This window comes from Carassius gibelio, chromosome B25 (assembly GCF_023724105.1).
Source record: "Carassius gibelio isolate Cgi1373 ecotype wild population from Czech Republic chromosome B25, carGib1.2-hapl.c, whole genome shotgun sequence".
Taxonomy (NCBI): Eukaryota; Metazoa; Chordata; class Actinopteri; order Cypriniformes; family Cyprinidae; genus Carassius; species Carassius gibelio.
In genome coordinates this window covers 4712203-4728709 of record NC_068420.1, presented here as the reverse complement: position 1 = coordinate 4728709, position 16507 = coordinate 4712203, and the positions used below count along the sequence as shown (strand labels likewise).

Genomic DNA, 16507 nt, shown 5'->3' with positions numbered 1-16507 from the left:
CGGGAGTTCAGAGCGGCTTCGCAGATCATTTGAATCAGTTCGGAGCGGCTTCGCGGATCATTTGAGTCAGTTTGGGGATCGCAAATCATTTGAATCAGTTCGGGAGTTCGGAGCGGCTTCGCAGATCATTTGAATTAATTCGAGAGTTCGGAGCGGGTTCGCGAATCATTTGAGTCAGTTTGGGGATCGCAAATCATTTGAATCAGTTCGGGAGTTCGGAGCGGATTCGCGGATCATTTGAATCAATTCAAGAGTTCAGGAGCGGCTTCGCGGATCATTTGAATAAATTCGAGAGTTCGGAGCGGGTTCGCGAATCATTTGAGTCAGTTCGGGAATTCGGAGCGGGATCGCGAATCATTTGAGTCAGTTCGGGAGTTCGGACCAGGTAGAACCGCCCCTGTATATATATATATATATATATATATATAAATACAAACATGAATGTATATATTTAAGAAAAAATGTATGTTTATATATTAAATATATTTATAATATAAATACAGATATGTAAATATTTTTTAAATATACAATGTATTTGTGTGTATTTATATATACATAATAAATAGACACAGAACACACACATTATTATGCAAACAAAAACTTTTATTTTGGATGCGATTAATCATGTTTAATGGTTTGACAGTACCAATTTAAACATAGACAAACAAAGTCTGGTTAAAGTCTTGCTTGGTTCCCTTATAAATGTTAATGGATTGTAACCACTAACTCTAATGACAATACATGTATCTTTTCAGAGATTTTAAAAGCAGCCTTGGGTTTATGCACTTGGTAAAATGGATAAACACGCTCAAAGTGAACAGTGGCTTTAGTTGATGTATCGTACATAATAGACACAAAAAGACTGAATCTGGTCCCATGTGTATAATCCAATCCCAATATCACAGGATATGTTGTTAACCCAGAAACACCTTTAACTTTCCCTATATAACCATGCACATGTAAATTGATCCCAGAGTGATGGTACGTTCCCTGATCAGCACTCTTTATTAAAGCAGCAGGCTGGACCAGTGAGGTAAATGCTGACAGTGAAGTCACTGAAGAGCGTATCAGAGCAGGTTTCTCAGTAGGAGGGGTTTGGCGATCTCCAGGATGTCCAGGTTGGGATCCAGGGATCTACCCAAACCCTCCAGGACCATGATGGCAAACACCATAGATGCAAAATTACTCTCCAACTTCACCTGAAACAAGAGGAGCAAAACATCTCTGACTGAAACACACAACAGCATCACAATACAGTGTAAAATCACTACATCACAATATGTCACATTAACTATTTGTGCATGCCAGATGTATAACACAACACTTTCTGCTTCATATGTTAGTATTTATTGTGCATGCACAGTTCATGTTTATGCATTATTTAAATACATTTACTACATTTTATTTCAGTTATGTTACTGCTAAATTCAATTATAAATTTAAAAGCTACCTAAGGCAGAAAAAACAAGTCAAATATTCACATTAAAACAGAAATGCTTAGCTTTTTAGTACTACTTCCCGTTTATACATTTAAAAGCTGCTCTTTGAGTTATTGAGAGGTAGATGTTAAGGCATTAAGCCAATTAGCATTATTTCACAGACATTTTCTGATGTGCTAAACTTGTGCTAAGACCAGCTGCTCTCACCTTGTGATGAATCAGTAAACCGAAGACTCGAGACAACAGCTCAGACACCTGAATCTATAAAGCACCACAAGTCGTGTAAACCAACATGAACAGTTCATGCAGTTTGATATTTGTTTATGGAAACCATAAGATTCAATGAACAGCATTTCCTTGAAATAGAAATCTTTAGTAACATTCTACATGTCTTAACAGTCACTTTTGATCAATTTAACACATTCTTGATTAATAAAAGTATTAATTTCCTTATTTATCTTCTCCAAACGTACATATCTCAAATGTTTCAATGGTAGCGTATCATCGTTTCCACAAAAATACAAAGCAACTGTTTTTAACATCAAGAAATGTTTCTTGAGCAGCATTTCAGAATGATTTCTGAAGACTGGAGTAATGATGCTGAAAATACAGCTGCGCATCACAGAAATGAATCCCATTTTACAATATAAAATATTTATTTTTTAATTCTAATAACATTTAGCTATATTACTAGTTTTATTGTATTCTTAAACAAATAAATGCATCATTGGTTGAGCAGAAGAGACATCTTTCAAAAACTAAAATCTCAGTTAGTTCAAACTTGACTGGTGGTATATAGGTTTTTAACTAGTTAAACTCGTACCTTTCCCAGAGACAGTGTGTCACTGAGTGCATGATCCACTAGCTCAGCCATTTCCTTCTTGAAACGCGTCACATCCTGGCACTCATTGGCGCGGGCGTGATGAAGGATTAGCTCTGCAACTCGCTCACCCTGGCAACAAGAGCACATGTTTGGACTCTCATTCTGACGGCACCCATTCACATCCATTGGTGAGCAAGTGATGCAATGCTACATTTTTGCAAATTTGATGAAGAAACAAACTCATCTAGATCTCGGATGGCCTGAATGTAAATAATACTAATGATGTGGATTTTTGAGTCTCGAACATTTCTATTCACTTCAAATTTGCATTCAGTAATGTGAATAGAATCCCCATCGAGTATGTTTTTACCTGTCTGAGAACGACAGCGGTAAACACGGCTCTGAAGTTGCGCTGGTCCGCCTCGCTGAGCTGCGCCACGATCCCTGCGTCCAGCAGCACCAGCTGAAGAGGCGGAGGACTCGGCCTCATGCTGACCACCACAGTGTCACACATGTCCGTCAGAGTCGCCCTGTCCTGGGGGCCCTCTCCTCGCCCACCCTGCACCAGGATGTTCCCGGGATGGAGGTCACCGTGGACGAAATTATCCACAAACACCTGCCAGAGAAAACGCATGAAACACATACAATTAAACTTACCATTGTTTAAAAGGAATAGTCTACATCTGCTGGAAATGTTCTCACCCTCAGGCCATCCTAGATGTAGATGAGTTTGTTTCTTCATCAGATTTGGAGAAATGTAGCATTACATCACTTGCTCACCAATGGAAGTGAATGGGTGCCGTCAGAATAAGAGTCCAAACAGTTGATAAAAACATCACAGTAATCCACAGCACTCCAGTCCATCAGTTAACATCTTGTGAAGCAAAAAGCTGTGTGTTTGTAAGAAACAGGTCCTTCATTAACGTTTTTTTTTTTTTTACTTCTAACCAATGTTAGGGCTAAAATATGTGTGTAAACAATCCATAATATCAGTTCCTCCAGTTAAAAAGTCATCTCATCTGAACCAGGAGAGAAGAGTGCACAGATTAAAGCACAATGTACAAATTTAATTAACAGATATGCGAGTGGATTTTGATGAGAGAAGATAACAAGGGATTGATGTTTTCACTGGAGGAAGTGTTATCAAAATATTTAGGCCAGAATCAACTAAAGTTAAAAACATCTTGATGGATTTTGTTCTTACAAACAGTTTTTCACTTCAAAGTTTCTTAAATGATGGACTTGAGTGGGGTGGGATGTTTTTGTCAGCTATTTGGACTCTCATTCTGACGGCACCCATTCACTTCCATTGGTGAGCAAGTGATGTAATGCTATATTTCTCCAAATCTGAGGAAGAAACAAACTCCTCTACATCTTGGGTGGCATGAATTTGAGTACATTTTCATCCAAATTTCATCCTAGGTGAATGATTCCTGTACTAACGAACCATTTTCAGAAGAAGGTCGACACCCATCCGTGCGATTCTCTGCTTGATTCCTTCTGGCACGTCGGGGCTCAGGTACTTCGAGATGGGTTCACTTTTCTACAAGAGTGTAAATCAAAGCGTTAGTTCTTCTCAGTGGAACGAAGACAGATACACGATATTAAAATGATCAAGAACAGTCGTTTTGACCTCATATGTTTCCACCAACACAGTCCTTGTGACAAACGGTCTGAGGGGCGTCGGAAACTTCACATACTGCAGATCTTTGAAGTTCTTCTGGAACTTTTCGATGTTCTGCGCTTCAAACCGAAGATCGATCTGCATCAAAGACATATTAAAACACAGTGATATTCATCAAAGAGCTTTTTTATGGTTTTAGTTGACTATAATGACCCTGCATGAAGGAAGGTTATTCCTAAAAGTGACAGTACCTGTCTGGTCATGAGCTTCTCAAACTCATCTACGATCTCGGGCAAGCTGAGCCACTTGATGCCGGGCAAACAGTTGAGGATTAAACTTCCCGCTTTCATCAGGATCAGATCGATCTGCACCTGCTGCCTGATTCCTGGATGAAGAACCTGGTTCAAGGAAAAAGATTCCAGAGAATACTGATGATAATAAAACACCTAACAACAGAGAAACTATCAGAGAAAGATGGTTTTTGAAACATTATAGCATTTATTTTTTACATCCCAAACCAGTTACCCAGCTGAACAAACCTAACTCCAAACCTAACTGAGTTCAAGCCCTAAAATTGCATCTTGCATCATTTGACTAGTTTAATTTGGTTTGATCTGGACTTAGTTATACAGTATTAGCTATATAGTATTTAGTTTACACTAAGATAAAATATGCTAACTTTATTTCACATGAAAATATATGATGTAATTGAGTACTTTGCTGCTAAATGAATACAAAATGAAATGCATGCTCAATGTTTTTATTGTATTGCAGAAAATGATAAGAAATAAACATGATTGGATCATTAAAAAAAATTCTGGTTAGAAAGGGATGGATTTAAAAGCAAGTAGAGAGTAAATAGGATCTTAACCTTAATTGCTACAGGAATCAGACGCTCTTCCTCCAGCTGTGGGTCTGGACCAGGTCTCTCTCGGACATCCCTCGTCTCTTCCTCATCCGTCTCCCAGAAGTCGCTCAGAGCTCCTCCCAGACCAGGGATCTCCCAGGCCTCCAGGAGATCGTTCTTCTCCAGTTCCTCCACCAGCTTCTGGAAGCCCGGGTCTTCAACGCTCTTCACCTTGGCTTTGGCGCGGTACACCTGTGCAACACATCCCGAGCCCACAGGATCCTTCCCGTCAAACACAAACATCTGCCTCCATCCGTCTCCAAACGCCCTCCTCAGACAGAGCTTGGTGTGGGACCAGGGATGCGGCTTCACCCGCACATGAAGCCTTGAGAAGCGATCGCAGAAGTCCCGGGAGAAGATGTCCCGTCTAGTGCTGGCCCACTGGCCGAGCTTGATAAAAGTAGGACCAGAGGTTTCCGTGACCCAGAGGAGGGCATCCAACCAATGGGACGCCCAACGTTGTGATAGATAAGTCAGGGGATACAGAATCAGAAGAGGGCTGAATTTGACGGAAAGCACCAAGGCGCGGATCCCCAAACGCAGGACGAATACAAACCTGTGGATCTGCACTCGGGCGACTGACTTCCTCTCCGTGGGCCTCTGCTGATGATGGATGGCTTCCTGCCCAGAGGCGGAAGTGATGCCGCATACACTCCAGCAGAAAAGACCCACTTTAGGAGCTTGGGATATAACACGAGTACGTTTAAAGATAAACAGTGCACGTGACGGGATCCGAATTGAAACCCTGTGCACCATGCACCTGAAGTTCTGGAGCAGGTGTTTTGCACACAAAGCAGACATTGTTGATACTCCAATTAATTATTTAGACATTTAACAGTTGTTTTAGGACTATTGTAGCGGATTTATAATCTGTGTTTTGCTATCGGTTTTGAAATCAGATGCATGGAAACATGAAGCTCGTGCATACAGTAACGTTAAAGAGTAGACTGATTAATAAAGATTCACTTACTAATGGGAAATTATGTAGCGGTTTGCTGCAAGATCTACTTGCAAGTTGTGCATGCGTCATGCATACATCCACAGCGATGTTAAATCGTTATGTCTATGATGTTAAATGTAATATCAGCCACGGAAACATTTAAAACACAGATGCAACTGCTGCAACGCGTTATCATATGCATGCTATTCTTTTTCTCTAACACTTTGTCGCTGCCAGATGTCCACAGTCGTGCTGTTTAGCCCTTATTTTCAATATATCTCCACATTTCTCCGCGAACCTTCATTCAAATGTTTGTTATGAGTGTTGTTCCCCTCCTCGGGTCCGGCTGATTAATCCTTCCGGGTGAATCTCAACATTAGTTCCGCGGCTCAGAGGGACGTCAATAAAGCTAGACCCTTATTGAATAATTGATGCGTTGATTTTCATTCAAAAAGCAATAAATCATCAGCCCAGAGATGATACATATAAGAAATGTAAGCTGTAATTGAGTATTTACTCTGTATGCAATATCAGTTTGATTAGACATTACTATTAAATTAAGAAAGTTATGAAAGAAAGAACCAAAACAGAATGCGTAAAATAAATGATGACCCTGGAGCTCAAAACCAGTCTTAAGTCTCTGGGGTATATTTTATAGCAATAGCCAAAAATACATTGTATGGGTCAAAATTATAAATTTTTCTTTTATGCCAAAAATCATTAGGATGTTAAGTAAAGATCATGTTCCATTAAGATATTTTGTAAATTTCTTACCATAAATATATATGAAAAAATATTAGTAATATACATTGCATTGCTAAGAACTTTATTTTCAAAACTTTCAAGGTGATTTTCTCAATATTTTGAATTTTTTGCACCCTCAGATTCCAAATTTTCATATAAGTTGTACCTCAACCAAATATTGTCCTCCTAACAAACCATACATCAATGAAAAGATATATATATATATATATATATATATATATATATATATATATATATATTAATGTATGATGTATTAATGTATATATATTGTATAATGTATAATGTATATATATACATTGGTGCGCAGTGGCCCAGGGTCTCATTTTCCCTCTAGAACCAGCAGAAAGCTAAAAAATAAAGAGTCCACTTAATTTCTCTCTCTGTTTTTAAGGCAAGATCCTCTCTGGTTTAAATTAATAATCCTCATAAACACTCCACCTCTCTCTCACCATGAACCGATATATTAAGATTTTTCAGATAAAGAAATAGTAGAAAACAGATGTTTAAAGTAAAAAATAATAATGCATGTAAGGAATCCCAGAGAGACTTCTTATGTAAAAATGACAAACTTTAGAAAGCAGAGATCTACATAAATCATTAAACTGAGGTTCAGTTTAAAAACTACAATCATCTGAAGCATATAACATTAAAAAGAAGTTAAGATCTGGATCTTGATTTTATATATATATATATATATATATATATATATATATATATATATATATATATATATATATATATAAAATCAAGATCCGGGTCTTACTTCTTTTTAATGTTATATGCTTCAGATGATTGTAGTTTTTAAACTGAAATTAATTAAAATATTATATATATCATATTTGAACAAACACTCGATTATTATTTGTGTGTTTCTCCTCATAGTCCTGCAGGTGTCGCTGTGTGTCTGTGTGCTTCATTATGTGTCAATGGACTCATCTTCATTTCTCTTTCATACATGAAAAAACAGACATAAAGACTTCATTCTCTTCTGCATATTAAAATGCCGTGTGTGTGTGGTGATTATTTATTTAGAAATATCATATTTGATCATAAATGCATGTGTTTCTTGTGCATTTCTCATTCATGTGATGCAAAACTTGGAAATCCGTCGTAGTTAACCTATGCTTGGGTTTTCAAAATGACTTTTACAGAGTTAATCGAGCACAAAAGCTTCACAACAGCAACAAAAGACACTGATTCCATTAAGAGCGCAAACTCTCTGTGCGTAACTCGATCCCTCGAGTCGGTCTCCTCCACCCCTCTTGAAGTCGAGCCAGGACTGTCCTTCACATGGGATCTTTAGACACAGAGACCCTCAGACCCCCTGCAGGCAGGAAAACACCGCTCCGGGGGGCTCAACCCTAAACCCTGCTGTAAACAAGTCATGCGTGTGCACGCCTGATTTTAATAAGCTCTCACAAAACATCCTTAAGGTGAATCTGAAGGGAGTCCGGTTGATCATATTTCTGGTTTGTTGTCTAAAGCTTCAGCTGCATTTCTATGATCAGAAATTAATTGGAAATGAACCCTCATCAAATGACCGATTGTTGATTGAGTCACAAGTGTCAAACCGTGGACATTTCTCTTAAAAACTGAACCATTTAGTGAACTGGATGAGAAATGTTTGAGTTCATATTCAAATCTTTGACTTTTAATTTCAGTCTTGATTATTTAAGACTTGATTTATAACTCTGGAGGAGACATGCTTCGGAAAAGCAAGCATATACTTTTCCACTTGATTTCTATTTAATCTCAAAGAGATCTTCTTCTGTGATTTTTAAAAGCGTCTGAAGGATCCACATGCTTCTTGATTCCAGCGTTCGTGCGGATGGATGGAATTTGTCCTGCGCTCTGTTTGGCTCCAGTCAACTTTTAAAGCAGGACACTCCGTCTCCACAGCTACCAGGCGTCCAATCGCTCGCCCAGCTGCAGATCAGTTCAGCAGTGGGGGGTTTGGAGGAGGAGAAACACTCGGATGGGAAAGAGGAGAGGGAGGGGGGTCCTGGCTTCAGGAGGGAGGGGTGGGAAAAGAGAATGAGAGCGGAGGAAGGCAGAAACACTGGAGAGAGATAAAGTTTGAGTCTATCTGAGCGACTGCTGCTTCTCTTCTGCTTGTAGGCCGTCTGCAGGATACACAGGGATCGGCTGGGAAAGAGAGGATTTAATCAGCCAGAGAGTGTGCTGGAGAAGGAAAAGAGAGGGAAGAGGGAGGAGAAAAAGGGAATAGCTGCTCAGATCATGAGAGTGGATGCCGTCTTTCCTGAGGTCAGATTTCACAAAATGAGAGACCACTGCACTCCTACTGGGCGCAAGCAACAGAGCAAGGTATGTGTGTGTGTGTGTGTGTGTGTGTGGGTTTACTTAACTATACTTTGGGGGGAAAATTGCTTCTGACTAAACCAAAATTACATTTGACAAAACCTCCCTCAGTGGTAAAAATGAAAAAGAGTAAATAATGCTGTTTTTTAATAAAAAAAAAAAAACAGAAAAAATACAATTAAAATACAAAAATAGTTTGTAAAAATATTATAAGATGAAAACAACAACAACATAAACCTTTTAGGGGTAGTCTGTAGTTATTGTGTGACGAAACCCCAAATTATGTTTGACAAAACCTCCTTCAATGCTCAAAAAAAAAAAAAAAAAAATTTAATCCTAAAAATAAAAAGATAAATGAAACAGACATATGTAAAAAATAAATAATGCATTTAAAAAAAAGTACAAAATAAATTCAAAAGAACTTTTTAGGGGTGGTCTGTAGTTATTTTCTGACAAAACCCAAAATTATGTTTGACAAAACCTCCTTCAATGGTAAAAATTACCAATATAATGTCTTTTTTTTTTTTTTTATAAAAAAGATAAATAAAACAAATACAATGAAATACACATTGTTTTTGAATATTATAAAATGTAAATAAATAAATAAAAACTTTTAGGCACAATCTGTAGTTATTGTCTGACAAAACCAAAATTATATTTGAAAAAACCTCCTTTAATAGTAAAAATGATTCAAAAATAAGTAAGTAATGTAAGTAATGTTTTTTTTATTATTCCAAAAATAAAAATAGTAATAAATGTATTAAAAATACACAAAAATTATATACAACAACTAAAACTCATTTTTTCTTAGTCTTTATCCATTAGAATTAACTATATATAAACAGTTTATTCTATTGTCATTTAAAAAGCTAAATAAATGTGTATAATATGTGTATTGTTTGCACTGATCTAATAGATGAAGTTTGAAGCAGTGCACAGTAGTTTTGTAGTAATTGTAGTTAGAGTTAAACTAGTAGTGAGAAATGTGTGTTCATTGGTGCATTCTTGTCTAAAGAAGCGAGAGAGCTGATAGATAGAGAGAGAGCGTGATTGAATAAGTGCTGCAAGTCATTTCAGCTCTGCTTCTCTGGACGGCTGAAAGTAGAGAGATAAACTAAAGCAATTCAGCCAAGCTCTATATGAAATATCCAAATGCGTTTGGCATCTTTAATAACAGTCAGACTGAGAGTTTCGGTGTCCTCTCAAGGCATGACTTCATAATTCACAAACTATGGAGTGCTGGACCTCTGGATTAATTTTAAAAGCGATTTTATATCTATATTTGGTATTTCATATCAGAGAACACATTGTGAGTGGGATATTCCCGTCTCTGCTGGTTCATGTGACTCACCCTCATGTTTTTATTTGTAACTGCTGTTTAGGACTAAAATGTTGTTGTTTTTTCGCAAAAAGGGATAAGGAATACCCATAATCCCATAGTCTTTCCAATACGACGCATCAGAAGCAAACTTCTGTTGGAGTTAAGATGTCAGACTGCAGAGATATTGAGGCCCGAACAGAATCATCATACTTTTTAAACAGGGTTTTTGGGCTGATTTCGGTTCAGTTTAAACGTGATTAGATGAACTACTTTCTGTGGAACTTTATCAAAATAAACAATCACAAAGTAGGCCTCATTAACACAAATAAATAGTAATTTCTGTGTAATTCATGAAAAGAGTTTGTAATTCAAACTCTTTTTTTTTTTACATTTTCAGATGCAGTTTACATTAAAAATGGTTATTTTATGAATGAAGCCCAATTTGTGAATGCTGAGGTTTTTTTTCAGTTCTGAGTGGTTGCCAGAGCAGAGAGTGTGTGTAGCAAAGGATTCTGGGTAAGGAGTGTTTGATGGGGTGGGTTGTTTGGCTCTGGTCTGTGACTAATGGCTCGCTCTAAATGACTCTAATAAAGGATGAGTTCAGAAAGAAAGACTGCAACTGAGTGAGCCGACAGAAGGACATTTTTCCTCTGCGTTGTTTATTGGAAACCTTTGGAACTGAATGCAGAACTTGGTTTTTGGTGGCGCTTACCTTTAGAAAACACTTCTGGAGTTGTTTTTAGGATGTTGTAGGGCCCTATGAAATCTTAAAATTTTTTCCAAATTCATTTTTTTCCGTTAATTTTTTTCTGGTTTACCTTTTTCCCCACTTAAATAATTAAATTCAATTTTAATAACCAAAGAGCATGTCTAATTAATTGAAATCATGAAACTTAAAATATTAAACAGAAAAAATAAATAAATTCTTAAGGCCCTATGAAAAGTTTTTTTTTTTTTTTTCTCAAATTCAGCTCTCCACCAAATATATATATATATTTTTTACTAAATATTAATAATCAAAAGCAATAATAATTGTTTTTCTTTCTTTTTCATTTTTTTTGTCTAGAAATACTGTATTGTGTATTTACATATTTTTTGCTAAATAAATTCTGGTAAATATTCTTACAAAAAAAAATATATATATAATAAAGATTTTATCAGTAGTAGTATAATTATGTAGTATACTACAGTATTAGTATTAGTAGTATAATCAATAAATTATATGTAATCCGTAAAAAAGTCTGAATATGAGTATTTTTTTATGTAATCTAATGGCAAATTCTTAATTTTTGGAATCTGATTACATAATCCAGATTACATGATATCAGTTATTACCTAGTTGTGTTTATGGGGCAATCACACTAGACTTTAAGTATGTAAATTTTTCCAGACGCCGCTGCGAATAGGGGTAAGATATAATGGGTATCACAACATGGATTAATGTGCTTGTACTGTCTTTTGCAATGGCGTTGAAAGCGTCTTATATTGTACTCTCTGTCTGTCTCTCTCTATATAAATATATAAACTAAGCAATAAAAAATTATAAAACATGTCCTCATTCAAATTTACCATCTGTTCCTGTTTCCATTGACACTGCGAACCATAGCAGCTTCTTTTTTATACATATATTTATAATCGTTTAAATATGTAACGCAAAATAGGATGCTACGGCTAAAATTAGCGCTTCCTTCATTTTTAAATTTCTGTACAGAGAGGTCATGCAGTGACGTATTGATCTTCTGCTGGTCACACGTCTTCACGTGATGTGAATTCACAGGTCAGAGTTCACCAAACTTGAACTTTGGAACGCATCAAAAAGCTACATTTTTCGCATGAGCTTGCGATTCCGGGCTGACGCATTCGCATGCGTATGAATGGAAGTCAATGGAATGAAAAGTGCAGTGTGACCGTCTCTTTACAGGAAGGTCTCCTCACTGCTGTAATGACCTGAGCTCACTGTCTCCAGGGCAACAGCTGTAGAATGCTCCCTGCGGTGCTTCTGAGGGAATTCTGGCTGCTCAGGATCCCGTGAGCTCGCGGGCTTTGTGTTCGAGTTTAAGGGAACGCACCACAGATGCTGTGATTACTGACCTCCAGCCCTTTCTTCTCCTTCCCGTCTTTCTCCTCTGTAACCCTCCTTCTTTTATAACTCTTGGGATTCCAGCCCCCACTCCTTAAGGAGCCGTGCCTGCAAGCTGTCGCTCCGATGCCGTCTCTGTCAAGGTTCAGTGGTTTCTGTAGCACTACAAGAGAAGGGAAAGACAGAGCATACTTCAAGGTTGTAACAGCCAATGAAGGCTTTCAGGAGCTTTAGGATTCAGGAGAAGGGAATAAAGTGTTAACCTAAATGCACTAGCAGTTTGAAAGAAGAGTTCACCTAAAACACGAAGTTGTGTCGTTGTTTACTCATAATGCAATTCCAATTTCTTTAAGAATTTTACTGTTGCCAAAGTCTGTCAAGCTCCAAGATGACAAAGATAGTCCTCTGTATTCCAAGCCTTCTGAAGTCGTACAATAACCTTTTGTGTAAAATAGTTCAAAGTTAAAGTTGTTTTCATCGTAGGTCTCAAATCTCACTTATGAATAAACCTACTTTGCCGGAATCCCACATGAGAAGCAACCACCAATGGCATTTAATATGGTGCAACACTTGAAAAACAGATGAAAAATATTTCGATGTAAGTTGGCTATGTCAGTCTGTTCCTCACAGAAAGTTATGATATTACTTTGGAGAGCTTGGATCTATAGTGCACAGTTTGCATGGACTTTTTAGAGGCTGACTCGCCATGTTCACGGCACATTTAATATAACATCCTAGTAAACATTCTGTACAATATCCCCTTTCGTGTTTGACAGAAGAGAGAACTGGGTTTGGTAAGACATGCGGGTGAGTAATTAGTGACAGAATTAAAATTATGGGGTGGACAATCATAAAAAGAGGAAATGTAGTCAAAAGATGCACTTCATTTCATCCATCAACTGCTAAAAAGTTCAATTTGCATTCCTCAGGTAACGTTGTTTTTATGTCTTAATGGCAAACCTACAGATTAGGATGTGTGATTTGTTCAAAGACAAGGGGCCATGTGATGTGGAAGTGTCGTGGCGTTTGTGAAGATGACAGGAAGGAACGAGAAGGAAATAAAAAAGAGAATGTGGGCGAGGCCGAGTTAAACAATCCATTCTTCTCCATCTGGAACGTGGGATGTTTCTTTTTCCTCTCCTAGCGTGGGAGGTTTAAAATACCTCTTTACCTTCTAAAACTCTTTAATAAAGCCTTCTTTCCTTCTCTCTTTCGCTGATTTAAACACATCCAATCTGCAACCAATTACAGCGCTTTGGAACCAGCAAACCATCCAAGATGTGCAGCCTAAAGCTACTTTCATATGACTTCAATGAGGCATCATGCTCCTTGTTACTGCATTTCTTACTAGACTTTCAACTTCGCACAATGTTTGCATATCAGCTTTAGGAAAAGAGGACTGGTTGCGTAACATGCCTTCATTCTTAAAATGAATGAACAAGCTACTCAAAGTACAAGAAAATAAGACCCAGACTTACGGATTGGATTTGCTTAATGTCTAATGAAAATTGTGGTTCCTAATGAAACCCCAGTTGAGATCCTGGCAGGGATAATGTCATAATGAAACTAATGGCTTATAATGTGAGTATGTAAAGACCTACGGTAAATACAATCTGTCTAGCACACCGGACCTGCCATGTTCACTCTTTAATGGAAGGGTATCATTAAGTCATTCATTTTAAATTCAGCACGACTGACAGGTTCATGTTTTTCCTTCACTCATTGCCTGAGCATCAAAGCTCTTCGTACCTGTCAGAGATGTTTAAGGTAATGCGAGTTACACGTTTCGTCCGTCTGTGCAGGTGGAGACACACCTGACGGAGATTTCACACAATGCTTTAGTTGTTACAGTCGTCCTCAAACACACTGCCTGGTATGTACATGTACAGCCTTGATAACTAATCCTGTATCAGGTTCCCACTTCAGAAGAATACCCTTTCTGCATTATTATTATTATGAAAGCATCTTGTTTGAGTCTTTAGAATAACAGGGTCATGTTTAGTTGTGCAGAAAGTCTTGGGAGATTCATGTGCATATTTTCTTACACTGTCTGACTATGAGCTTTGTTGCAGAAAGAGTTTCACAACAAGGTTTCCCTTCTAGACACTACTCATTTCAGGACCTTGAAGAGTGTAAGATGTTTGTGTTGGGAAAGTTGCAACGGAACATTATCAAATTGTAACTGAGGGCAGAAGATGTGGAATAAAATTGGTAGGAGTGGTTTGGATAACTGATCTCATACTAACCAACTTGGCTCTCAAAGAGCGTTCTATGAAATGCGCACAATGCCACAATCGTCTATGCCAGGGAACAATCCTACCCTGACAATCATGGAAATATCTGTGCTCTAACACCCGGAGATGCATTAAAGATCAGGTTTGCAGAGGAACACACAGTTTCCCAGTTTCTGGCTCTTCTTGTATTACAAGGGAAAACCACAGAATTTCCAAAGACCGTTATTTTTTCTGGGAGTCATGTGGCCGAGCTTCTGTTTTCATCCCTGTCAGCTGAAAGACTTGTAACTTTGAACTTTGGAAAATTTCATAGGAAGGATGAGATCGTTGAGAGGTCACCGTGTTTGGTCCGATCGTGATAAGACGATGCATTTGAACAGAATCCTGAGGATGCAGAATGAAGAAAGAGATGACGTTTGGAGGTCGTGGTTTTTGGAAGATTTACAATCTTTACCCTGAATCCACTTGACATGGATATCCTCAGCTGTAAAATGCTTTGGCAACTGATTTGAGTGCAGTTGTCTTGGTCTCCTGTAGGAATTACAATACTAATCTTTGATCAGGGTGGTAGTCCTCGATCGGTGCAACTCATGGTGGAACTTTGGCTGCAACTTTTACTCCGCTCTTGGTTTGACTCGAAGCCAGATCTCCAGTTACACTTCCTGTTTTCCCTCACGCTTCTGTGGTTCCGCCTGCTCATTCCCACAGGCTCTACGCGCCTCAGTGCAGACAGATTCCTACAATTCCCTGCGCTATTCCCATTGGAGCACTGCGTGGCGAGAGCTTGGGAAAGTCCTCTTCCGGAGTCAATGATCCACCAAGCAACAGAGCCTCTCTCCTCCTTTCTATTTCCCTTCTTTTTTGCCCTCCGCTCGCTCTCAAAATCAACATTTCCAGAGTGAATGTAAACCAAACCGCCAGAGTGATGGAGTCTAAACGAAGGTCTGAAAGTTTTCACGACCTTCAGTAACATTTGGAAACGCATACATTGGTTTTCGTCTTCAGATCAAAATCAGATGGGCTCCTTTATGATTTGAGGCATGGATATTTATTGAGACTTCTTTAATAGCAGATTTTTCTTCTTCTAGAGAGGTATACGATGACATGAGGCAACAATGGGGACTTTTGTTGACTTTCCGCCCCCTCTGGTTTTTAGAGTCTCAAACTCTTCTCAGCTTTGCCAAAATACTAAAACCTGTAACCTAAACACTGAAGCATAGCATAACTCAAATCCTCTGGCCTTAAGTCATATCCAGATCTCTCACGTTGCATTGCAGGCTTCTTGGCAGTCCTGACCACAGTATGAGACGTGGAGATCTCTCTCGGGGAGACACGTGTGAGATTATTGGGATCTTTTCTAAGAGAAACAGAAAAGTAAAAGTGTCCAGTTACGCTTTGCTGACTATAGGAAAAAGAGTTGAGACATGAGCAAGATCTCATTGGTGAATTTTCTTTCCTGAATTTCCTGAATATCTTTGATTGCAGAACAGAATATCTTAGCACATTGTGAGACATTGTCGAGATCTGTTTTAAAACCCCCAGAGGAGACACGTGTGACTTTACTGGGGTCTCGTTCTCCACAGATTCCACTTCCTGTTATCTCCCATCCTGTGTGGCTATCTGTCCACGATGTCGCCCCTTAGCTAACACTTGCATAAACAAGAAAACAACAGTTTGTCATGCCGTTTTCTCCCTTGAGGTCTACAGTGTCACGCGGTTGGTCATGTGGTTCTGTCCTAAAACCATAATTACAACTTCCACGGTCTCACTGTGCTCGTTTGACCCAAGCAAATGTAAACAATCATCATCATCATCCTCCGTGTCTTGGAACAGTATCATTAACAAGCTATTTGATGTTATTGTAATGCTTTACAATCCCAACACCGCAAAGACAGGGAACATATTTGCGATTCCAACGCACAAAAAATCACAGTGAGATTCTATTTGGAAGGCACTGATAGGGGAACGCAAACATACATGAAGGCATTGTTTACTATATCCTTAACACATCCTGTCTCATTCTGAAGTTGGCCTAGAACTGTTCCCGTCTGAAGC

The 16507-nt window shown here is 38.3% G+C and overlaps 2 protein-coding genes across 2 annotated transcripts in view; one reads left to right on the top strand and one right to left on the bottom strand.

Annotated features, from left to right (window-relative positions):
* Positions 1-582: 582 nt before the first annotated feature.
* Positions 583-6091, bottom strand: adck2 (aarF domain containing kinase 2). Its single transcript, XM_052598454.1, has 8 exons — positions 4758-6091; positions 4138-4284; positions 3896-4024; positions 3710-3805; positions 2633-2878; positions 2263-2391; positions 1647-1700; positions 583-1199 (listed from the first exon to the last, which is right to left on the bottom strand). The coding sequence occupies exons 1-8, from the start codon at positions 5592-5594 to the stop codon at positions 1068-1070; spliced, it is 1770 nt and encodes a 589-aa protein (XP_052454414.1). The 5' UTR covers positions 5595-6091; the 3' UTR covers positions 583-1067.
* A 2443-nt stretch (positions 6092-8534) lies between these two features.
* si:dkey-82f1.1 (DENN domain-containing protein 2A) overlaps positions 8535-16507 on the top strand; it is a 35565-nt gene continuing 27592 nt past the window's right edge. The window contains exon 1 of the mRNA XM_052597728.1: positions 8535-8823. The gene's annotated coding sequence lies outside the window, so the exon portion shown is untranslated. The remainder of the gene's footprint in view (positions 8824-16507) is intronic.

Coding starts and splice junctions, on each gene's coding strand:
- adck2 (XM_052598454.1), bottom strand. CDS start 5,594: ATGTCTGCTTTGTGTGCAAAACACCTGCTCCAGAACTTCAGGTGCATG. Junction 2,392..2,632: donor CCGCTGTCGTTCTCAGACAG/GTAAAAACATAC, acceptor TCTTGTTGCCAG/GGTGAGCGAGTTGCAGAGCT. Junction 1,701..2,262: donor ACACACTGTCTCTGGGAAAG/GTACGAGTTTAA, acceptor GGTGCTTTATAG/ATTCAGGTGTCTGAGCTGTT.